The sequence below is a fragment of the Phocoena sinus genome, chromosome X, assembly GCF_008692025.1.
Source record: "Phocoena sinus isolate mPhoSin1 chromosome X, mPhoSin1.pri, whole genome shotgun sequence".
Lineage (NCBI taxonomy): Eukaryota > Metazoa > Chordata > Mammalia > Artiodactyla > Phocoenidae > Phocoena > Phocoena sinus.
Window position 1 is genome coordinate 124,956,099 of NC_045784.1, and position 25,060 is coordinate 124,981,158.

Consider the following 25,060-nt stretch of genomic DNA (forward strand, 5'->3'; position numbering starts at 1 on the left):
GCCAACATTCCACTTGTTTAAACTTACTTGGTTACATACATGGCTAATGTACATTTGTTTTCTAAAATACACATTGTTCATAGAATTTTAAGATTTTGAAACTGGTTAATACAGATATTCTGTCCTAAGTCACAAATCAATTTCTAGGCAATGGAGATTTGTCCAGGTTTTTTCCCTTTTAGCTAGTATTTTCAGATAAATATGTAACAAGTAGAGCTTAAAGAAGCTTCAAAAGGTCATCTCTCTTATAATCCTTGATCTGAAGTAATGCTTAAAGACCTTTTAGAGAAGAAATTCCTTTTTAAAGATTTCATCAAGGGCGTATATTAAGTTTGATTTGGACATGTCACACCTTAGATAAACAGTAACTTGTATTTCACAATACACAGAAATCCTGCTTCTTGATTATAGAGATTGCATATGTATGTTTGTGCCTTCTGATTCTTAATCATTTCCTTCTCTCCGTTCAATTGGTCAGTACTTTTTCTTTAGAAAAGAAACAGCAAAACAAAATTGGGTATCCTGTAGCTATCCGCAAGAGTGTTCAACAGTTGACTCAAGAAAATTAGTGACCTACCATATGTAACTGAAATCAGGAAGCCTGCAGGGGAGAGTGGTTCCCCTAAAGATGTCACCTCTGGTCATCTAAGACCACCAGTAATCCCCTAAGAACATAACTGGTTTTTTCCTTTCTCTGTAATCTTATATGCTTGACTGGCCTGAGTATATCAGAAATGTACAGCAAAGGAACTAAACTGTTAAATGGATAGAGCATATTTTGCATAAATCAAGTTTAAGATGAATCTACAGTTCTACTAAGTGCAAATGTCTCTGTATATATTTGTACCAGTAGTTGGTAATCAGTCATCTGAACTTCACAGTGGATATTGTTTTTATTTCTAGGTGTGCCAAAGAATCGGCACATAAGGACTTTAAAAAGGCAGTTGGTGCCTTTTCTGTAACTTATGATGCAGAAAACTATCAGCTTGTCATTCTGGTGAGTGTGTTTGAGTTGTCTATTTTTGGTGTATTTCATTTAGGGCATTTGCTTTGATAATAATGATGTTGATTTATATCCTTTAGTCTATCAATGAAGTCACCTCAAAGCGTGCACACATGCTGATTGACATGCACTTTCGGAGTCTGCGCACTAAGCTGTCTCTGATACTGAGAAATGAGGAAGCCAGTAAGCAGCTAGAGGTATGTGGCTTTCCCTAGGGATGGTTGTAAGATTATCTAGAAATAACTGTGTGTTTACAAAACTTGAATATGGGCAGCTTGTCCTTTATTTATTGTTTCTTAGCAATTCCTTATATTCTATATTTTGAAAAATTAAATTGTACAGTGCATAATCGTACTAAAATTTTTATGCCTGAGGTTTCAGAATTAAGCAGCAGTTTATGTATGCTAAGGAACTTCTGGCCAGCTCACTTTTTACTAGAAGTTCATCAAAGCTGCTAATAAAATGAAGCAATGCTTCTTCCATATAACATGTTATCATTAAAGTACTAGAGAGTATTTAAATATCTAATCATATTCCTTTCATTATGTATGTTTATCTCTGTTTAAAAGGGTATAGAACTTCTTCATTCTAATTGGTTGTCACTCTTTAAAACTCCTGTCTTCAGATTCCTGCCAGAGGCTATTTCCCTAACTTACTATTTCGTCTCTTAAGGTGCATTTTATCTACTTTTATTAATCCTCCAATAATTTCCATCACCATACATTTATTTTCATTGATAACTATTTAGTACTTCCATCCATTACCATAGAAACTAAATGGATCTTAGTTTAATGTGCCAACTGAAGTATATTATTGTCAGATTCCAGAGTTCCTCATCATTATTCATTTCGTTAGAGGGAAAACACCATGCAGTTGAAATAGTAAAGAAAAAAAGGAGTTCCAAACTGCATTTTAAGAGAGAAGGTGACTACTACTAAAGGCTGTATTCTTGTAAAACCCTGTGAAACGTGCCACCTTCCAATTTAATATGTGATCGCTGAACTCTCAGCAGGAGAGGAGACATTCATATCTCCTTCTGCTACTTTGTTTTCCTTACGGCCATATGGAGGTCTATTTAATTTGTTTTTACTCTCATTCTTTCTTGATGTCCCTGTGTTCACAAGTTTGTGGTTTCTTTAGTGATTCTCTCATAGCTTTTAGGCCAGAACAGCCTCCTTACTTTCATTGTGAGTATTGTGGAAATATACTCATTTACCTCTTCTTAAACATCTAATTCTTCTTAAATGGTCTGTTATCAAACCTTTGGCTTATCATTTATCAGTGAATTATCAATTGAAAAGAATGAACCAGGTGAATGAACCAGGACTCAAAAAACATGACCTCTTGAAAAGTCCTAGGAATATTTGATACATTTTGTTGCTCTAATTTACAAAAAAGGATTTTATACTTTTTAAATTGTTTATAGTAGTTACACTCATTCATTCAAATTATCAGGTATGTTGAATAATGAGAAACTAGCGTGCATGCCTGTCTTTTCTCACTACTAATATTAAAGAGATCCACATATTCAGATACGAAATTTCCATTTTTCAACATGAGCCACTAATATGTTTGGTTTTCATTAATGGCATGCTAGAACTAAACATTAAATTTTGATAATACTATCTAAAGAGAGTGATTATCCACAAGTTTGAGGTGTCAGTATAACCTAGTTCAGTCATCACTGAATATTTGAAAGAATTCATCTTACTTGTGGATCCAGATCACAAGGTCTTACAGACTCTGATCTCATTTTAGGTTGCAGGCACATATGTAAGATAAGCTGTAAATCTTTGATACTCTGTGATCATTCAATTTAATTACTATACCAAAATTTTTATGATTCCTTTACTCAGGTTGGGGGTAGGGGTGGGAGGGTGTCCTTCTAATGTCATCGCTTCATCAGAGGACTATCTAGGCCCACAGTATCTAGTGATAAGTTATGTAAATGGCACTGTTTCTAGAAAAAAAAATGTATGCACACACACACACACACCAATATCCTTTAATAAAATGAAATGAAACACAACATTGTAAAGCAACCATACTCCAATGAAAATGAATTTTAAAAATGAAATGAATACAATTTTCTGTAAAGATGGTATTTAAATTTTTTTTTTTTACTTAATTAATATTGAGTCTGTCAGACCCAGTGAGCTGGTTTTTATTTGGGAACATTTGATCTGCTTCTTAAGTATTACATTGATGTCATTGGTTAACTAAGGCAGCCTTGCAAATAGGTTTGCAAAAGTTACCTTGGAAAATTGTCAATAAGCCCTTTCCTGTTAACAAAAATATATCAAATGGCATAGACCTTTAGTGACCTAAAAAGTACTTAACACTGTGCGAAATATTTTCTTAAACCTCTTAGTTTCCAAGTGAAACTGATTTATAGGTCCCTGATATACAGGGTCAAGATAATTTACATGGCTGACCTAAATACAGTTGTCTTAATAGTCGATAAAGCATACAAATCAGATGTGTGTTTCTCTTCAGAGTTCAAGGCAACTTGCCTCAAGGTTTCACGAACAGTTTATCGTACGAGAAGATCTGATGGGTCTAGCTATTGGTACTCATGGTGCTAATATTCAGCAAGCCAGAAAGGTACCTGGGGTCACAGCTATCGATCTAGATGAAGATACCTGCACATTTCATATTTATGGGGAGGTAAATATCTTACTAAATAGTGTTTTTCTAAAATAAAAAATAGTATTTTAGCTGGCTCATCTTTTTTTTTTTTTTTTTTTTTTTTTTTTTCTGGCTCATCTTTTGTTGATTTAAATCTTTTCCCCATTTTTATTAGGATCAAGATGCAGTGAAAAAGGCTCGAAGCTTTCTGGAATTTGCTGAAGATGTCATACAAGTTCCAAGGAACTTAGTAGGTGAGTCGGCGATTGCTTTTGACACACACTACAAAAGCAAAAGTTAGGTAAACAGTTTATTTATACCGATAGAATTCCATTTTCACTCACTTGGGGAGTCATTTAGCTGAAGCTTAGTCTTTGAAATAGTCTATTGCTACAGTGTACAAAAAATATTTGGTAAATACAGTCAAAGATTACATTTTCAGAAGGTGTGCAAAAGATACTGCATTTCTAGTTCAAACCTACTGGTCCCTGGAAGGATAAATTTTGCACAGCCTCTTCACTATATGTATTTATATCTTAAATATGTTTTTTTCAAAATTAATGACATTTGGGGGCTTTTTATAATTTGGAATAGACTGGTATTTGATCTCTCTAATGGGGCTATAAAATGATAGCACTCTTCATTATCTCAGAGTTGAAGATCTGAATATAGGTTACTTAAATCTAATAAGTTCCAAAGCTAGAAGTAATTCCGAATGTCTCTAGGGCTTTCTGCAACGTCAACAGTAATTCTTCATTTTGACTTGAGTTGTTTCATGATCATCACCAATCACGAGTACCAGCAAATACATGGGAACTCTTTATCTTTAGTAGAACATATCAACAAAGTGCAGTTTTATCAAGAATACTACATATGTTTTAAATTTATAAATAAAATTGGGACACACTGCCTATATATTTAAAAAATTTTTAACTTGATATCATGACTGATTATAAAAACTAATGCATGCCCTTTGAAATGTTTAAAGGAGAAGATAAGGACTTTCTATGCATTTTTTTCACGTACTTTCAGTTCTACTTAGCCTGCTCTTTTTGTCAGCATAGAATTATAAACGTCTTCCTATGCCATTAAAAAACACTTGGAATAGTATTTTTCTCCCAAAGACAATTAGTTTGAAGATGAAGTATAAAATACTAGTGAAATAATGCAGAATTATTTTCTCAACTATATACTACAGACAACTGAAGAGCATGACTATGTAATGTTATTGAGGTAACTTGCACACCAGTTGTGTGTATGGGAAATGTGTGATTAGTACCATCCTGGTTACCTCAGGATAAGTGGGGTTGTGAATGATATTTATTTTCCTCTTATTTACAGTTTGTCAAGCAATTGCATACATTTTATAGTTAGAAAAGTTATTTTAAATTTAGAAATTCTTAGAAAATATAACCATTATACAGTTTTTTCAAAAATTACTGAATAAAAACTTCTGTATCAGATTCACGAAAGTTCATTTTAGAGATGGCTTGATGATAGGGAAAGGTCTTGGGTGTAGGTGCTGGATCCAGATTTCAGCTCTACTTCACTTTTTGGTCGCTATTTGGCCTTGGGCAGCTGACTTAGCCTCCTTGAGTCTACTTTCCTCACCTCTAAAACAAATGTGATCATAGTGTCTACCATATAGGATTGTGATAATTAAATAGGAAGATATAGATAGATAGTTATAGATAAAAATATAATTACATAAGCTCTGGATATAGTAGAGGACTCTGTAAATGTAGTTCTCTTTCCTTCCCCTATTCAAAACAATTCCAGTTCGGTACAGCAGAATTATAGTAAGCTGTCAGTTGGGAATTGGAAATAACTATGTAATGTAGAATTGGATTATTTGCTATTAAAAGTAGATTCTACCTGTGGTCTTACCTAAACAGAAGAGGATCCCAGCAGTGACCTTTCACCAGAAAGCCTGATTTTCATTTTGTTCCTACCTAGAAAAATAAGACAGTTCTGTTTTAGAGGCTGTCTCTTCCAGCACTGGGAATGTTGGGAGTTTTCAGAAAGCGTTTTTGTATAAAATTTGGCAAGGCAGATCTATAGGGAGATGTCTAATAAGTATTGTATGAGTTTTCAAGTCCCACAATATGACTTATGATCTCTCTTATTTCCCACAAACTCTCTTTGGTACGTACACTGATTTATCTTTCTTTTCTAAAAATTTGCTTGTTTTTCACCCACTTTGACAGTGAATTGGTCTAATAAGTGTTATAGACATAAAGAAAAAAACCATGAGAAGACTCTCTCCTCCCTCCACCCCTTTTCGTTTGAAGGGAGGAAGAGCTGAAATAATTGACAGAAAGACCTAACTCAGGAGTCCTGATTTAGTGGTGTCAGTCCTTTTCCCTGACCACTGACCAGTCATGCAGGTTATGACCAGTCAAAAGAGGTTATGGGGGTGAGTGAGGCTGGCACACACAGCAAGAGTGCCAAGGCTATGCTGATTAGAAGAACCACAAGGTTGTGCTTTGACAGGGCTTTCCCTGCATTCTTATTTAGGATTGGCTCAGCAAATTTTCGATTCCAGTTTTTTCCCCATCCCTACCTCAGGTGAAATGGTGGGGCAAGCACATGATGGGCGTGGCCAGTGCTGGGTGCTTTAAGAACCTTGGGAGAGCCCTTGGAATCAGATGTAATTCACATGTAGATTTCTAGAATCAGTTGTTCTTAATATTTGTAATGTCTTGCTTTACACTAATGCATGATGATGGCTGTGAAAGCAGTCATTTCCCAGTTAAGTATATGATTAAATTTTATAAAATGAGAGAGAATCGAGTGCCGATTCATTACTGGTATTTGAAGTCTTTGGAGTTTTAACAGATGATACTGATAAAACTTAATCTTGAATTGGTTTTAAGCTTTTCCATTGTAGTTTTAAGTTAAAAGTGTGATTTCTTAATCTTTTACTCTGACTAATCCCTTTACCTTCTAACATACTAATATAATCTGTGAGTAATGCACAAGAGTAGTCCACTAACACATTGGCCTGAAGAATGTGTACTTTTAGATGTACTTATAGCTGCTTAAGCCACTTTTAAACTTAGAGTACCTTTTATAAATATGCCATATAAAATTCTAAAAATATTTGCCATGGGCAAAGAAGCAGATTTAAATCAGGTACAGATAGAATTGAAATTGTCAAAGAACGAAGCGAATGTATTTTCTACTATCTGTCCTTTTCCTTAATTCCTTTTATAGAACTTTGCAGAAAGAATGATACACGCCACTATACCTGAACATTTAAAATATGCCCTTTTATGCCAAATAAGAGCCTATCTTTGAACTGCCTTAAAAATTCAAAATTGCCTGTATCAGTTCACAAGTATTATCAGTTCACAAGTATTAATCAACTCTAATACCTGACCAGAGGAGTTTGAACAATGATGACCTCATAAAATGGAAAGCCAGTTTGACTCTGTCTTTCTGAAAAGAGTCTCTGTTTTGGTTTTGAGATAGATAGACAGACAGACAGATACGGAGGAAGAAAGAACTGAAATTATATGAAATTTTATACGTATATATAAAATGTGATCGTTTATGGTGGGGTGTGCTTACTGGTTTGAGGTATGTGTTTTTAAAACCAAACATGAATTATTCATTTCTTACCTTAGGCAAAGTAATAGGAAAAAATGGAAAACTGATTCAGGAGATTGTGGACAAGTCAGGAGTTGTGAGGGTGAGAATTGAAGCTGAAAATGAGAAAAATGTTCCACAAGAAGAGGTATGTTTCTAGTGCGTATGTTTCTGGTTTCTCTAATAAAAGTAAAAGTCTTTTATTGTCTTATTTGACATAGTAACTTAGAGGCCTCCGATATGCACATAATGTGAATGTAAAAAGTCTATCAGGCATTCCAGTTAATTGCAGTTGTAGATAACGACCTCTGTTTATTCTCTAATGCTGTGATTGTGGATTAGTAACTTTAACCCCTTTAAGCCTTATTTCTTGATCTTCAACATGAGTAATCACAAATGTAAAAAAAAAAGTCTGAAGCACTCTTCACATATTACTTAATGTTCCTGACAGAGACAAAATTGGGACACTAGTTAGGTCTTCTGGCTTTCATCCTTTGGCTTTTTTACTTTGTGTGTCTGCTTATTTTGTGTGCTTTACATTTTTTAAAGTATTTGGGGCGGGGGGGTAAGGGTGTGCTCTTCTGTACAATGGTACTGTTTAAAATAAAATCCTTTCAAATTGCCATAATTTTCACATATTTCATAATCTTTTGTCAAGGTTCTTTTAGCTGAAGTTAAATCTTTGTGCGTTTTTACTGCATAATGTTTGCATTCTGTAAGTTTGTTTACCAAGCCTGTTAATAATAGCTTCTGTTCTTAAAAATATCATTGATACAATAATGGAGCTAAATAAAGTCTTAGAAATTGGTCCTTTTTTTTTCTCTTTTGTGTTTTTCACCAAGGAAATTATGCCACCAAATTCCCTACCTTCCAGTAACTCAAGGGTTGGACCTACTCCTTCAGAAGAAAAAAAGCATATAGATGTAAAGGAAAACAGCACTCATTTTTCTCAGCCTAATAGCACAAAAGTCCAGAGGGTAAGAAATAATGGTCACTTTGAATTATACTAAAAGTAATTTCTTCAGCCCAAATGTTACAGTTGGTGTTTTGGGTATTTTCTGTGGTTAGGCTCATAAGGCTACTCATGCTATATTTGTTTCAAATCTGATTGCCAGCTTATGAGATATTACAAACCAAAGTGATAACTACTTTTCAGTTTATTCACAGTGACAAATCTTATGCTGTAAACATAAAATACAGGGTTGCATTCAGTGGTCACATTTTTCTTTTGAGGGTGGACTTTTATTTTTTCATGCTGTAGCTCTTGAAATTTTACAGGTTGTAGTAGCTCAAAATGTACCCTCTGTTAGATGCATAAGTTACTACTTAAAACCATATTTTTAAAACTGACTTTCAATATTTGAACTAACCTAATTGTTTAGAAATGGATTTAGAAGTCCTGCAGTGAAAGTCCTGCGTTCAGGCTTCTGTGTATCGTTTGTTATAGTTAATGACATCACTTGCATTCCTTATACTGCTTTAGGTGTTAGTGGTTTCATCAACTGTAGCAGGGGAATCCCAGAAACCTGAACTCAAGGCTTGGCAGGTAGGAAAACATTCCTTGAAAAATAAATTTTAATTTTATATTTTAATGTTTATTCCCCTGGTTAAGAAAGACTACAAATGATCGTCAGAGTTGGGGGATGTGGAGGAGTGTCTGGGTTCGTGGACCCATTGTCCTGGGAAAAAGCTCATATTCCTTCCTGTTGCTTATAATAAGGGCCTTTCTTTCACAGTCCCCTGACCAATATCACCTCTTACCACTCCTCTCCCTTGTACTTGAGAGAGGCTTGAGCCATACCTGAAGTACCTAGAGTTCTTGAAACACTACTCTGCCCTCTGTTGCTTCTAGACGTATGCACATGTTTCCTCTGCCTGGAGCACTCTTTTTCCTCCAACCTGCCACCTTGCTTTGACCTTACTCCTTGTGCAGCTTTCCTTGTATACTTTCCATAGGTCCCCTCCCCCTGACGGGCTCAAGAGCCTTTCCCCCTTTCATGCTCCTGATGTGTTCGCCCCTATCGTAGCGCTTACTACATAGATATTTACTAGTTATCTAGTCACATTGTTAGTTCCTTGAGGGCAGACACCCGCCCTCAACCTGGCCTGTGAGAACTGTTTATGGGGAGAATATTATGACTCACAAGAGATTAAAAGCAAAAATGCCATTTTGTAAAAAGAAATATAACCGCAAGTAGATTGGATATTCCTCTCTGCTGGGCAGGCCAGTTCTCATCCCAGAACAGGAAATCACTTTTTCCTGGTGTCTGCTCTTGCCTTTCTTTGTCGTAATTTAACCATTCTGGTCCATTAGTAATGTGCTTAAATTAGAGTGGCATTTGGGTACATCAACAGTTTGGAAATGTTGAAAGAGAATTTTTTTTCATTATTTGCTCCACCGTTGATCAACTAAATCTGTGACATAGGATTTTCAAGCTTATTTTGGTCATATGTGATCCAGGGGGAAGGGCGTAGCATTTCATCGTAGGGCATTTTGGAAAATAATATGGTTAACTGCTTTGTAACAAAGTTGGGGAAAAAACTCAACTGTCAGAAATGTTTTTGAGAAAAAAAGATCTGAGTCATAGGCCTGATTGTTTCCATAGTTCATATATTTTTCAATCAAAAAAAAATCCATATGAAGCCCATGGGTTTTCAATGGCACCTGATTCATTAGGTGGTTGTTGTTACTAGGAAGCAGTGCCTTGCTTACCAGATGGATGTCAGTCTGCAAGCAGTATTTCCTAATTGTTTAGTTTTGTACCCTATCAACAGCCATGTTCACGTGGAAGGAAAAAGAAAAAACCTATTTCAACCCCACATGCATGTAAGACTCTGTGTACTGAGCGCAAGCAAACAAAAGCAGCCCAGCGGTACCCACACCTATCAAATGAATGCTTTTTTTTTTTTTTTTTTTTTTTTTTATATGCGGTACGCGGGCCTCTCACCGCCGCGACCTCTCCCGTCGCGGAACACAGGCTCTGGACGTGCAGGTGCAGCAGCCACGGCTCACAGGCCCAGCCGCTCCGCGGTATGCGGGACCCTCCCGGACCGGGGCACGAACCCGTGTCCCCCGCATCGGCAGGCAGACTCTCAACCACTGGGCCACCAGGGAAGCCCTGAATGCTCTTTTTAAAAGGGTGATACTTGTAAGCTTCTTGGCTTCTCACACCTAGAAATTTCACCTAGAGAATTCTAATGTATCTACATCAAAGCTCCTGTGTGCTTTTCTTTAGTCACTTGTGAATATCAGTAACCATGTGAATTTCATCAGTAGCCGAATATTGAATTATTCTTAACTTTGAATGTCATAATTGCCAGCTATTAGTTTGCACAACTGGCCTAGGCTTCCCTATAACTGTGACAAGAAATAGTTTTTTTCTCATTTGTACTGATGGGCTAGAAGTATACATTTTTAGTCTACTCCATTTTTAAAATCTATCCTTATAATAAAGTAGTACCATAGATCAAACTTTCCTGATGATTCAGTCCTTTACTATGTTCAGAGCGCATTATGGAAGTATATTGAAATGCTAAATTTTATGCTTATGGATGTGCCTAGTTTTTCCCCCCCCCACAGAATAATTACTAAGTGCATTTTAATTTCTTATTCTTCTTGTTTGTGTTTTGTTTGTACTCTGTTGACTCAGCTAGCAAAGTTGGTTTAGTTTCTACTTTTGTACCCTGGTATCTAATTTTGAATTATTTTTTAAAGAATTTGATCTAGATAAAATCTGTAGTAAATGAATTAGAGTATTTTAAAGTATTTGTTTTGTTTATGCTTCTCATGTTAAAGCTGATATAATTTTGAGTTACATAATTTATGAGTTTACCAACATTTATTAGTAGTGTTTATATCATAGTAACCTGATGCATTTAAGGGTTGCTATACTGATCTGTCCTTATACACAGTAGGTGGGTAAAATTTACCAACTACTTTTGTTTTTAGGTATTGGTTTATATTTTCAACAAACTTTCATGTACTTACTGTTTGTCAGACCCTGTGCTAGGGATTTAGTCATTATTTGCATTTTTCAGATTAATTCACCATTAATTTTATAGGATTATTGTTGCCATTTCTTTTTCAGGGTATGGTACCATTTGTTTTTGTGGGAACAAAAGACAGCATCGCTAATGCCACTGTTCTTCTGGATTATCACCTGAACTATTTAAAGGTGAGGACAGGAAGAACTTTAACGTTGAAACCTTTTGCACTAAAATATAAAAACTCCATAGTAAGTCTTAAAGCAATTTTCATACTAGCCTGTACATGATAATCAAAGACCTGTAAAAGATAATAGAAAAAAATGTTCATTTCGTTTAGCTTATTATATTCCTTCTGAAAACACAAGTCAGTTTTCCATCATTATAAAATTAAGGACCAGTATCCCAGTTCTCAAGAAACTCCCCTATTTCCCATTATTCTTCTGTTAAACCCTTATACTCACTTTAGACAATCCTGTCAAAAATACATTTCATCCCATTGATCCTTTCTAGCCCTTGTGAGTTTTTTCCAGGACAAATTTCGTGTCTGTAACACTTGCCTTTGTTGTCCCTTTTATGTCATTTATCAAGGAAATCCCAGAGTTTCATGAAGTCCTCTGTTTAAATGTTTACCCTTCGTAATTTTCTCTATACTCTGTTATTACAAAATAGAAACAATTTGTATTGTTTTATAAATGCACATTTTAGTTAGTATTTGTACGGTTATGCCTCCTCTAGCTTACAAACTGGAAAGCAGGAACCAGGAGGCTGCAAGGCGTAGCAGAAAGAGCACTGGATTGGCAATCCAGTGATTTGCTTGTGGTCTCTCTTCTGCCATGAACTAGCTCTGTGTCTATAGGCAAATCACCTCCCTAGACTAGGTGCTTTTTAAAATTTCTTTTGGCCAAATGTTCTGTAATTTGATAAAATAGAATTTCACCCATGTCACTTTTATAATTTCTTCTTTGTATCCATATGTATCAAAAATATATTGTAACTGGTACTAAATAGTATTTTTAAAGCAATCCAAGTTTCTATTTTATTTATGATGCTATCTTAATAAGAATTTTTGGCTGATTTCTTAAAGAAATAAAATTAAATAATTTATAGTTATATGTAAACAAGGAAGAGAAATAGGCACTTCTTATCATTCTTATGGTGGTCAGTTAATAATTGCAAGTGGGGAGGTTTCATCCAGCAAGGTTTGCATGGATAGGATACCCCATTGATTTGCTTATTCACTTTTGTTTTAAAGTGTGTTTTATGTGTAATCTGTTGTATGTGTTTTTCTTCACATTCTTAGCTTAAATAATTTTGAAGACCTGGAGAGTTAGGGTTGCATTGTATCAGTCCCTTGTTCTTTTGACTAATGTTCTTCCTTAGATCTTTTGATTTATTCTTCACAGTTGAGTTGAATATCTTTTTTGGTTATCAGCAGCTGTCCTGTTGCTGCCATTCTTTCCATCACCAGATCTTCCCTCGAGTGGGCTTGGCATCTCTCACCAAAAGGTGACTGATTTGCCCCAGTGGGATAACCTGGACTACCATTCTGTGCAAGATACACCCATTCCATGAGCTCTAACTATACTTTTGGAGTAAGCCACTCACTCAGCTGCAGTCTCTTCTTTGTTCAAGTCCTCTGTAAAACAAATTCTGGTTCAGAGCACAGATGAAGCTCATCTAGTTTCTTACCTGCCCTTTTCCTGAGGCTGCCATAACCAAGATTTTAGGAACCTAGCTTTACAGAGGCTTCCCCAGTGACTGTTCATGTGGACGGTCCCTATGACGGTGTCTGCTTGACTGAGACACCCAGTGCTACTCTAGTTGTGGATCCAGTTCCCTATAGCTAGTAAATAGATGCTTATGGGTAGATTGGAAGAAGGGTTAGAATTGAGACTTCATCTGGATTTGACAGAACCCAGCATATTGGAAGCATTGTGTGTGAGGGTCTGTTAATGGACCCCAGGTGTATATTTTGATCAACTGACTATACTGTTCGTCATACTTGTTCTAGCAGAGTTGTAGTCTTTAAGAGGTTTTCAAGGCATGATATAAGATATCCAACTTGTTTTTGTCAACTATTAAATAGTTCCCCTATATAAGGAATATAAACATCTTCAGTTCATCGAAGATAATTGTTTAATTGTATAGTCACGTCCAAAGACCTGCCATAGTATATGTTCTTTGAAAGCAGAAGATGGCCCAGACTCAATGTTTTGTTAATTAAGATATTAAGTGGCAAATCTATTTCAATTAAGATTATTTACAATGTGTGATTTTTAAGGTTAGCTGGTTAAACCTTAAATGTCATTTATCTGTATTCATACGTTTTAGAGTTGTTTTATTCAATATCCTGTTATCAAGAGGTCCAAAAACTAGCATATTTGTGCCTTAGCAGATCTATTGGATAATAGTGCCAAATTAAATAACTTTAAATTCTATCAGTATAATTTTAATGCTCAGTATTTTTGTTATATCTCTAATTCTGGACATCAATAATATGTTATCTATAGTAAATTTATTTTTAAGGAGACCATTCAATTTCCTGATAATTCTGTGTAACAGTGTTTACTATAAATTTAGAACTGAAATTGAAATATTTCCAGTATACTTTTTATCTGATGAAAAGGAGAAAGGTATTTTTAAGTAAAATGTCAAACTATTTTTACTGTTATCTTGTATATTTTAAATAGGAAGTAGACCAGTTGCGTTTGGAGAGATTACAAATTGATGAGCAATTGCGACAGATTGGAGCTAGTTCTAGACCACCACCAAATCGTACAGATAAGGAAAAAGGCTATGTGACTGATGATGGTCAAGGAATGGGTCGAGGTAGTAGACCTTACAGAAATAGGGGGCACGGCAGACGCGGTCCTGGATATACTTCAGGTACAAACTAAGCATTTTACTCAGTAACTTTATCTGTTCCTAGACTTAATAGCTGCTAATCTCTAATACTCATTAGAACCCCATTATAACAGTTTCTCACTACATGGTTTCCAATTCACAGTGCGTCAAATTGTGTTGCAAGAGACATAGAGTAAAAACCTGATAATAACACATAGAGTTCACAGGGCAGGTGTGAGTCTGTCCACGTTCTGACTGGGGATAAATCTGCTTAAGCCCTTGTACGTTGATGACTTTCCTAAGGCCTTTCCTGATTTTATTACTGTATAGCCAAAACTTTTTTCATTTGTGTACTGTGGCTCATTTTTCGTCAGGCATGTGCTGGTCATACTTGCTGGATGGACTGTGTAAATCAGGGGTCCGCATCCTGTGGCTCGTAAGGTGATTTTGAGTGGCATAGCCAAAGTCAGCCCTAGGCACAGTCAAGAAGTAGGCGAAGCTTCTCTTTGCCTTCTCAGCTCTTCTTTCAGCGCTTCTTTCTTCTCTCCCAGTACCTTTCATTGAACGCTGTCCCACTGCCAGTGCCTACTGTCTTTCTTGCTCAACTGTGTATCTACTATGTAACTTGCTTATGATGGTATAAGGTATAATCCATCTCACAAATATTTGCATTTCAAAAAGGAACTCTTTAAGATGGAAAAGCCTTCAAGATCCACAGGAATGAAGCTATAATGGTGAAGCTATAATTGGTCATTAGCTCCAACAGAGGAAGAGAGAGAGGTAGTAGAGCTGATATTCTGGAGTCGGGGAGAGAGACACCTACTCCTAAGGCCAACCTTGAACCTAACCCCTAATCCCTCTCCCAGCAGTCTGTTCTTTATGCTGTTGAAGTCCCCCGTCACCGTGGAGCTCTTTTCCCCACTCCCATCCCTTATGTCATTAACCCAGCCCCTCAGGCATAACAAGTTTATTACAATAAATCCTTTATAATGATCAATTATTCCAGTGGGAGTGGGAGGGAAGGTTGTGGACCACGCATCAGGCAAGCATATCCCCATTCAGCTAGGTCCAATCCCTTATCACACAAGAGACCCTTCCCTGAGATAGTAGCCATGGTGGCCACCTTTGCCACCCTCTCTGAGGTGACCAAAATGTATGCATTCCCCTCTGTGCCTGGGCCAAACCTCGTTAAAAGGAACCCTCTTTATAGAGGTTTCGTTGATCAAGGTATTGCATTTAACTGTTGTAGACAACTTTTCCTCCAGAGAGCACAGATGTTTAAAGGAGCACAGCTGTTTAATGATGTGGCATACTCAGGTTTGAACTTAGATGGCTAATAAAATCTTTTATTTTTTTTAATGAGAACCAAAAATGTTTAAAACAAAGATTACCTCAAATATTGTGGAAGCCTTCATTTTGAATTTAAGATAATTTGTTTTACAAAATGGAAGGTGATAATACTCTTTGGTGGGCTTATAAATTGGGAAGAGTAATGGATTACCCCTGAAACGTCTCTGGAAGCTTCTGTTAACCTAACTTTTTTTTTTAAGTCGGACAACGGTATATAACTTTTAACTCTCGATAGGAACTAATTCTGAAGCATCAAATGCTTCTGAAACAGAATCTGACCACAGAGATGAACTCAGTGATTGGTCATTAGCTCCAACAGAGGAAGAGAGGGAGAACTTCCTGCGCAGAGGAGACGGGCGACGGCGTGGAGGTGGAGGAAGAGGACAGGGAGGAAGAGGACGCGGAGGTGGCTTCAAAGGTACAGAGGTTTTCATTTGTCAAGAAATGAAGGTCAGTTGTAAAAGCCATCTGAAGTTCTGTGAAAAACCTTGCTGATTCAGTGATGTATTACCAAGACCCTCATTTCTCTGGTTTTGTACTGGTCACCATGGGAAAGGCTCATGCAATCGGCAATATTAGACAGCCTTCCTTTCCCTCTGGTTCACATAGAATAAATATATGAATAAACACTGATAACTAGTTTCACCTCTTCTGGTATTCTAAACATCCCAGTCTGATCATTAGCTCAGGTTGACCTGTAACAGCTGATGCAGAATTGTGATGCCTTAGAAATATTTTCTGTTCTTTGGTAGCATGCTAGGTTATTAGCCAGTGTGTAACTGGAATCACTAGGTTGTTGATCCTATGTTAGATTCTGTGGTGGATCTAAATAAATTGAGGATGTGGGAACAAAGAACTTCCAATAAGCATGTCAGAATCAGTGACCATCGAACCTTTTAAAAACGTCCCTATAGGAAACGATGATCACTCCCGAACAGATAATCGTCCGCGTAATCCAAGAGAGGCTAAAGGAAGAGCCGCAGATGGATCCCTCCAGGTAAACCTGTGTGCCTCTTTCCATCTAAATTGTTTGAGTTACAGTACTTTGAGATGTATGAGTTTATTTTACTTGATTTTTAAGCGTGTTCAAAGGTTGTGAATTTGGTACATTGAAATATTTTCCTTTCAACACTACATTTGTGGGCAGTCTTAGTCCTTTGCGACAAGTACACAAAGAAGATTTCTCGAGAGAATATGCAGTCTCAGTATTTCTGAAGACTTTGCAGCCTCAGTGTGACTTCAATACCACATTGGTGGTCCAACCGCCCCCCCACCCCCCCACCAACTGCCCAAGAAAAGAAACATCCAGGAATGAACCAAGAGAGACTTGCGTCGGCCCTGTGGGTCCCTCCTCCCCTGAGTTGCTTGGATAGAGTGTCCTCTTTGAGTGGAAAGTAAGGGAAAAAAGGTGTCTGGCTCAAGGGTAATAATCATGATACACAGGGCTGATGACACTCAGCTGGTACTTGCTGAATCAGTCAGCTGCTTATATACAGCCAGCCTCTATTCTGAGAACCCCATCTCAAGTGGTAATCACCTGTGCCGAACCCATTGTTAAGTAATTTGGAAATTACCCCTGAGCGTGTCCAGACAGACACCTTTGCTGAGTGCTCTGTGTGTGTTTTATCTTACTTAATCTTTCAGCAGCCCCCTGAAGTGTAAAAAGTTTTATTATTCTGTTTTATAGGTGAGTAAACTGATGTTTAGAAAGATTGAATCACATAGATGGCATACGGTAGAGTGATATTTGAATACTGGTATCTAATTCCCAGAACCCATGTTCTCTTCTGCTTTAATTCTGAAGACTTAATCCAAGTAGTTAGGGTTCCTTCATGCCTATGGATTGGTTTGGGACCAATACCCAAGATTAGTGAGAGATGATTTTTAAGGGCAGAAACTCCATGATGGAGTATTTCTTAGAATTCATAGTGGTTGTAAGTAGGTGTTAACCGTTGGCTGGTTCTTAAGGACCAGCATAGAAAAGACCTTAGACATAGATAGAGATCGATGAAATAATGCACACATATGTGCCTTACAGAGATGTAAGGCATTTATGTACCAGTTTTATAATTCCGCTCTTCACAACCCAACAGTTAAAACAGTCACCCAGGACCAACACTTAAACACGCTTTGAAATTACAGCAAACCATTTTGGGATTATATGTCACATTTGTACTTGAAGCAGATCAATATTTGTAATTGTTTTAGGCCCATTTGTCAATATTATCTTCCTTTTTTTTTTTTTTTGTTTTTTTTTTTTTTTTTTTAATTTTATTTATTTATTTATTTATGGCTGTGTTGGGTCTTCGTTTCTGTGCGAGGGCTTTCTCTAGTTGTGGCAAGTGGGGACCACTCTTCATCGCGGTGCGCGGGCCTCTCACTATTGCGGCCTCTCTTGTTGCGGAGCACAGGCTCCAGATGCGCAGGCTCAGTAGTTGTGGCTCAAGGGCTTAGTTGCTCCACGGCTTAGTTGCTCCGTGGCATGTGGGATCTTCCCAGACCAGGGCTTGAACCCGTGTCCCCTGCATTGGCAGGCAGATTCTCAACCACTGCGCCACCAGGGAAGCCCCTTATCTTCCTTTTGTACAGCATCTAGAAGTCTATTTAGCAGTGTTTAAGTGTTCAGTGTTGGCACTTAAAATATTGCATAAATCTCAGAATATTATTTTTTAAATTGTATTCATCTCTACACTCTTCCTGGGATTCCAGTTCTTCCACACATTAGTGTCTTCAAATTTCCCTGTACCATTCTTATTCTTCAGAGTTCAAGTTGTATGATCATCTGACTTGCCTTACTGAAGGCAAGTAAGTAGCCTTACTGAAGCTACTAGAAACCAACGCTCGTATTTTTTTTATTGTAAGACAGTGAGAGCCCTCAGTGTAAGGAAACTTAATTATACTCATGATAGACATAAAGATGTCAACTAAAGCTTAGAAAAAGACATGGTAGGATTGTGAGTTTTTATCTAACTTTGGACACAGTGAGATGACCAGTGTGTTCCAGTTAAAGAAGAGTGTTTTAAAATCAGAAACCAAATAAAGATCCTACCTGACCATAATTTCTTGCACTTCTTCTATTCTCACCCCCATATCCCCCTTTTAAGATGTGGAATTTACCCTTCGGGCTTAAATTTCTCATCAGGCCAATTACAGATTACAGTAGGATATGGTCTGTGTATATAACAACTGTAACTTGTTTTAGATCAGAGTTGACTGCAATAATGAAAGGAGTGTCCACACTAAAACATTACAGAATACCTCCGGTGAAGGTAACCGGCTGCGTACGGGTAAAGATCGTAACCAGAAGAAGGAAAAGCCAGACAGCATGGATGGTCAGCAACCACTTGTGAATGGAGTACCCTAAACGGCATAATTCTGGAGTTATATTCCCTATACCATTTCCGTAATTCTTATTCCATATTAGAAACTTTGTTAGGCCAAAGACAAATAGTAGGCAAGGTGGCACAGGGCATGAAATGAACACCAGTTCTGTTAAGAATTTTATTTTTTGTCATATTGGCCATAAGCAACAGTTTTCAGATTTGCACAAAGAAACAGATCTTAAAATTTTGAAACATTACTTTTTTTTTTTTTTTTTTTGTGGTACGCGGGCCTCTCACTGTTGTGGCCTCTCCTGTTGTGGAGCACAGGCTCCGGATGCGCAGGCTCAGCGGCCATGGCTCACGGGCCCAGCCGCTCCGTGGCATGTGAGATCTTCCCGGACCAGGGCACGAACCCGTGTCCCCCGCATCGGCAGGCGGACTCTCAACCACTGCACCACCAGAGAAGCCCCTGAAACATTACTTTTAAGTAATTAAGTGTACTTAGCACTTCAGGACAGGATTTTCTTTTGGTTTATTTTTTAAATACCAAGCAGTGGTGTTTTTCTTAATTTGGACCGTTACCCTGCATTGGGTGATAACTCACTGGTACATTTCAGTTTTTCTGAATAAATAGCATTTATGGTAATCATATTACACTTCTGTTTTCAGTCTCATACGGAAGGCCAATGACATTTCATGTCCTGTGTCAGTTTATGTTTTGGTCCACTTTTCCAGTATTTTAGTGGACCCTGAGATGTGTGTGATGTGACGTTTGTCATTTTCATTAGCAAAAAAAAAAGTTGTATGATCTGTGCCTTTTTTATATCTTGGCAGGTAGGAATATTATATTTGGATGCAGAGTTCAGGGAAGATAAGTTGGAAACACTAAATGTTAAAAGATGTAGCAAACCCTGTCAAACATTAGTACTTTATAGAAGAATGCATGCTTTCCATATTTTTTTTTCTTACATAAACATCAGGTTAGGCAGTATAAAGAATAAGACTTGTTTTTGTTTTTGTTTTGTTGCACTGAAGTTTGACAAATAGTGTTATTGAGAGGGATGTGTAATTTTTCTATATAGACAGGAGAAGAAATAACTGTCTTTGCATTTGAGAGAGGCTAAAACATTTTCAGCTAGGAGCAAATCTTCCTGGTCAAAAGTTAGTAGGATATGCCTTCTCTTTGGCCTGATGACCAGTTTTAAATTAGAGCTGTTTTTATTCTGTCCTCCCCATGTTTTGTGAAGTTTTTCATACTTTAATTTCAAGCTTATTTGGGGGAGGTAGGAAGGTCATTTCCATGTGTGCATAATAATCCTGTGAAGTACAGGTACTTTGTCTAAGAAACAATGGAAGCAGGTTAAATGTTTTGTAAACTTTGAAATATTAGGTCCAAATGTATAAGCAGAATTGGAAAGCAGACTAGGATTGGTTAACAAATGATACTTTTTTTCTTTAGTTTTTTGACGTGTTGGATTTTGGGTTTGAGTCTCTCTTTTTTTTTTTTTTCTTATGAACAAGATTTACAGAGGAAAAATATGTGAAGGACCTTCACTCTAAGATGTTATATTTTTCTTAAAAAATAACTCCAAGTAGGGGTACCACTGAATCTGTACAGAGCCGTGCAAACCGAAGTTCTGCCTCTGATGTATTTTGTGGGTTTGTTTCTTTGAATTTTCATTTTACGGTTACTTTTCCTTGCATACAAATAAGCATATAAAAATGGCAACAAACTGCACATGATTTCAAGAATATTAAAAAGTCTTTTAAAAGTATTGCCAAACATTAATGTTGATTTCTAGTTATTTATTCTGGGAATGTATAGTATTTGAAAACAGAAATTGGTACCTTGCACACATCATCTGTAAGCTGTTTGGTTTAAAATACTGTAGATAATTAACCAAGGTAGAATGACCTTGTAATGTAACTGCTCTTGGGCAATATTCTCTGTACATATTAGCAACAACAGATTGGATTTTATGTTGACATTTGTTTGGTTATAGTGCAATATATTTTGTATGCAAGCAGTTTCAATAAAGTTTGATCTTCCTCTGCTAAATTGACGTTGATGCAATCCTTACAAATGATTGCTTTTAAAATTTTAAGATAGGAAAAGAAATCTATAAAGCGTTCTGTTACAAAATGTAACTGTATTACCATTGGAAATTTCACATGTCATAGGAAGTTAGCCGTTATCTACCAACTTTCAAGAACTTGATCTTGTTTAATAAGGTGAAAAAAGTCAACAAAATGGTACAGAAGCACATTGTGCCATTACAATATGCACTAAGTCTCTTTTTTACAAAGGCTGAATTCAGCAAGGCGCTAACTTGCTTAAATGTGAATTACTAACTTCTAAAACTGTAATTTGAGTCACATGTTTTCAAACGGAGTTGGAGTTTATTCATATTACAATATTTGTGTGCTAAACGTGTATGTTTTTCAGTTCAAAGTCATGATGTTTTTAAAATCTTATTAAAGTTTCAAAAATCTGAAGATTGTTTATCTAGATGTAAATTTTTATTAAAAAGTTGCACTTATGAAAAAGCAAAAAATTAGTCTGACAGATGTTTGCTCCTGGTCTTAAATTTCTAAAAATAACAAAAATTAACGATGGGGGGAGGTATTAATCATGCAAAGCATACATTATGCCTTGCAAATAATCTTTTATGTGCCCTTAAAAAGCAGAAAAGTAGATATTTGAAAATAATTCTACATATCCCCAGTTAGAGAATTTGAACACATTAATTACACAGGATGCTACTAAACCGTGTGAAACACATACTCCTGTCTGAGCACACATAAACTTACCTTGCCATTTGGAAAATATTAAATATGTCTATTTTGAAAAATAGCAGCCATCCTCAAGTAACTTTGTTGGGTTTTCCTGGTTTCACATTTCAGTGCTTGCTACACGTGGACAACCTATTGGTGGCAGCAGGCTTGAGACTCAACTTGGCTCACTCAGAGGCATTTCTCCCATCTGACCATGATCATCCTGTTCCTGGTGGTTAGGAATATAGTGCCTTTTAGAGTCAATATACCGATTTGATCACTTTTGAGCCAGTTTGGTTCATGGCCATAAATAGCATCTTTCCCTCATGACCCTCTGATGCCTCTGATAAGCAGTTATTCTGAAATAGCCATTACCAGATGCTAGTCTTGATTGCTCAGAAGGCTTAATGTGTACCAGTATTTAAATTTTGATCGTCTTTCCCTGTGTGGGTTTATCTAGGGCTGTTTAAAAATTTTATTGGGGTCTATTTAGAGATTTACTTTCCATTTCTCTCAGAACTTTCCATGAAGAAACGGGGAAATCTGTATTTTATGCTGATGAGTTCTATGTTAATGGGAGAGGCATTAAAAGTCTTTGCAAGTTGCACTTGCTAAATGATTAAAGATAGGCTTCAAAACTAAGTGCCTAAAGGTCTTCCCACCAATTTCTATATACCGTATGCTTGATTACAGGTCCAAAACTGGAAGGAAGATGTAAGTGTCAACAAAAGATGGTTACATGCAATCCTGAGAACCTGGGGTATATCATCATTATTCAGTATCATACAGAATATAGATGGTTTATGGTAAGAGGAGAAAAAAAATTCCAGTGTTATTTTTGGTAAATACTAAGGCGTCTTTGTCAGATTTCCTTGGAGATCAAAACCTGTAAGGTATTACATCATAGAACAGAGTACTAGTGCTCAAGGAATATATATCATTAAAAGTTGCAAGTGCAGCATGGATACTACGTGATAAAAAGGAACCTAAGGAATTATGCTGTGAAGAGGGAGGAATCAGGAGGTAGATCCCACACTTGACCGGGCCGTAGACTAGCTCGGTGGTTGCTGGAAGAGTCATGTCACCTCTCCAAGTTCCAGTTTCTTCATGGGTTAAGTAAGTGGTTGCTAAGGTATCCTAACTCCAAAGTCGTATATGCATTAAGAAGGTATTCATGTTCTATATGGAGAAAACTACAGAGTAATTGTTAACGAAGCACCCACCTGATTTCATCTGGTTCTCATTAAATATTTAGTGAACATTCACTATATAGCAGGCACTTCACAGGCTTCTTGGGGATAGAGATAATATTTCAGGCCTTCAAGAAGCTCAGTGTCGAGTGGGAGAGCTCAGTGAGTCAGTGGGCAGTTCCAGCACATGGTACAGTAAGTACTAAGATGCACAGGGTGAGGTGGGAGCACATAGAAACAACCCAAATCGGGGTGGCGAGGAGTCAGTAAAGGGCTTCTCGGGTAAAGTGAAATCTTACCTAAGACGGAGGACAGGTTGGAGAGGTTAGCCAGGATAAAAAGGGCTGGGGCCATTGATCTAAGCATGAAAAAGTCAGTTTGGGAAGCTTCCCGAAGCTTCAGTGTGGCTAGGCCACGGAATTTGAGGTAGAGAGTGAGAGAGGTGAGACGAGAGATACGGCCAAGGAAGGCCTACGTGCCATGTTAGAGGTTTGGCTTTCGGGCGCCTTTGAAGGGTTTTAAACGAGATCAGATTTACACTTGAAGAGTGTGGAGGGACAGGCAGGATTGCCCACCACTCCAGGAGCCTCTGTCAGGTCGCCTGGAACCACCTAGCAGGAGGGACTGGACCCACATCCAACTTCCTGGAAGTTCCTCTGCCCCACAGTCCAAATCCAGCTTCCCAAAGGTCACAGGTGCTAGCAGGCTGTGTTCCCAGACAGCTCCCCTGACAGCTGGCATTTGAGCCCTGGTTTGATCCTCTGCCTGCAAGGCCACCACCATCAGCGTTGCCCTGTGGAAAGGTAGACTCCCAGGGAAGATACACCTTCCCCTGGAGCCCAGCCCCAGGGATGCAGCACGCGGGGGCCGGCCTTTGCATGTGTCTCTGCGGGAGAGAATGGGCGTCCACGTGCCTCTTCTTCCTGACCCTTACTGGTAATTTTCCCTCATTAAAACCTTCCCCTCTTGCATGCTGGTGTGCTGTTTGCCTTCACCCACCGAGTCACACAGATCGTGCCCCACATGAGTGCCCCACATGAGGCAAACTCCACTTGGCCTTTGGGAAACTGCAAAAGGGATCAACTAAGCCATACGAGGGCTGCACAACACCCCTCCTAGGGCTAGTGGTGGGAGGCCTAGCTGAGCTGAGATCGTTGGTGAACATGTTGTTTCGGCCTTGGTCTAGGGCTATACCATATGCCACAGAGGCTCTGGAAAGTCCTCCATGTGAGGCAGATAGAGACTCTTCCATCCCTTGGCCCTCCCTACAAGTTAGTCAGCCCTGTGAGCCCTAAGGGAAAAGAAGTTGACAGAAAAGAGCCCTTGGTCTCAAGTGCCACTGGAACAGTAGATGCAACCTAACCTCAGACATGAAACCTGGCACTGTGCAGTGTACCGCCCAGGGACTCATTAGGCAGAGGGTGAGGGATTGAGGTCCAGACCGAGGGGCTTCAAAACACAGGGAACTGGACTCCCAACAATAGTCACAGCAGTCCCATGAGGCTTGAACGGCTTGCGTGATGAAGAAGCTACACCCATGAGGTAAGTGGCACTGAATGGCCAGCATTTGAGGTTTACCACCAGATTTCCATTTGCTGAATGAATTGGCTAGTCCAGCCAATGGGGAGAGAGCACATGTGCCTGCCCTGGGCTTGCATCGGATGCTCGGGGAAATCAGATTCACGTAGCCACAAAGAGGAGACTTCCCTACTGAGGTTGCAGCTGCTTTGAGGCACGTTGGCACTATAGACCGACGGTATGAAAATCCTGGGCGTCAGGGATAACTTGCGAGCAAGTGACCTTAATTCAGAGAACGCTGGAGAAGCCAGTGGGATCTTACATGAGCAGGACGTCCCTAACTTTGCTGCTTCTACCCGGGAGTGAGGGATGGGATAATCCTTCGGTGCTGATTTAGGCCCCACCCAAAAGAGGAAGAGGAGATAAGGGGCCCTGTAAAAGTTGCCCCAGGACCCAGCAAAAATGAAAAGACCGGAGGCGAACAACTCCAACTCCAGGCGTCCTTCTGAGGCTCCCTCAGGCAGCACTGTTATGGCTCTGGGCCTTGAACAAAGGGATTGCTAAGGAAGGAGAGATGGGAAAAACCAAGAGGGTGGTCAGCTGATAAACAACCCGACTCACTCTAAAGAGGTTGCAGAGAGGAGGTAGGGGTGCAGGAAACAAAAATGAATGATTTTTGAGCGGGCATCAAGGAGACCCCTATGGAGAGCTGACGCAAGGAGATCCTGGGTGATGAAGGCCGTTAGTTTTCCCCACTACCTGGACAGCAAGTCTCCAAAGCCGCCTCCTGTGTCCTTGGAGAAGGGTGCAGGGGAGGAAGCGAAGCAGTTAAGCACACATTAATGCAGTTA

At 38.2% G+C, this 25,060-nt stretch overlaps 1 protein-coding gene across 12 annotated transcripts in view; it reads left to right on the forward strand.

Annotated features, from left to right (window-relative positions):
- The window catches only part of FMR1 (FMRP translational regulator 1), a 36,623-nt gene extending 15,852 nt beyond the window's left edge, over positions 1 to 20,771 (forward strand). The window contains exons 6-17 of one of the 12 annotated variants that reach the window (XM_032619663.1): positions 904 to 997; positions 1,084 to 1,200; positions 3,500 to 3,670; positions 3,807 to 3,885; positions 7,261 to 7,370; positions 8,065 to 8,199; positions 8,706 to 8,768; positions 11,311 to 11,397; positions 13,900 to 14,095; positions 15,639 to 15,821; positions 16,318 to 16,400; positions 18,606 to 20,771. In XM_032619663.1, coding sequence (XP_032475554.1) covers positions 904 to 997; positions 1,084 to 1,200; positions 3,500 to 3,670; positions 3,807 to 3,885; positions 7,261 to 7,370; positions 8,065 to 8,199; positions 8,706 to 8,768; positions 11,311 to 11,397; positions 13,900 to 14,095; positions 15,639 to 15,821; positions 16,318 to 16,400; positions 18,606 to 18,767 — 1,480 coding nt within the window. In that variant the 3' untranslated portion in view covers positions 18,768 to 20,771. Of the gene's footprint in view, positions 1 to 903; positions 998 to 1,083; positions 1,201 to 3,499; positions 3,671 to 3,806; positions 3,886 to 7,260; positions 7,371 to 8,064; positions 8,200 to 8,705; positions 8,769 to 11,310; positions 11,398 to 13,899; positions 14,096 to 14,810; positions 15,822 to 16,317; positions 16,401 to 18,605 lie in introns of those variants that run through there. The other 11 variants (XM_032619665.1, XM_032619664.1, XM_032619668.1 and 8 more) reach the window with 11 other exon arrangements.
- Positions 20,772 to 25,060: the final 4,289 nt, after the last annotated feature.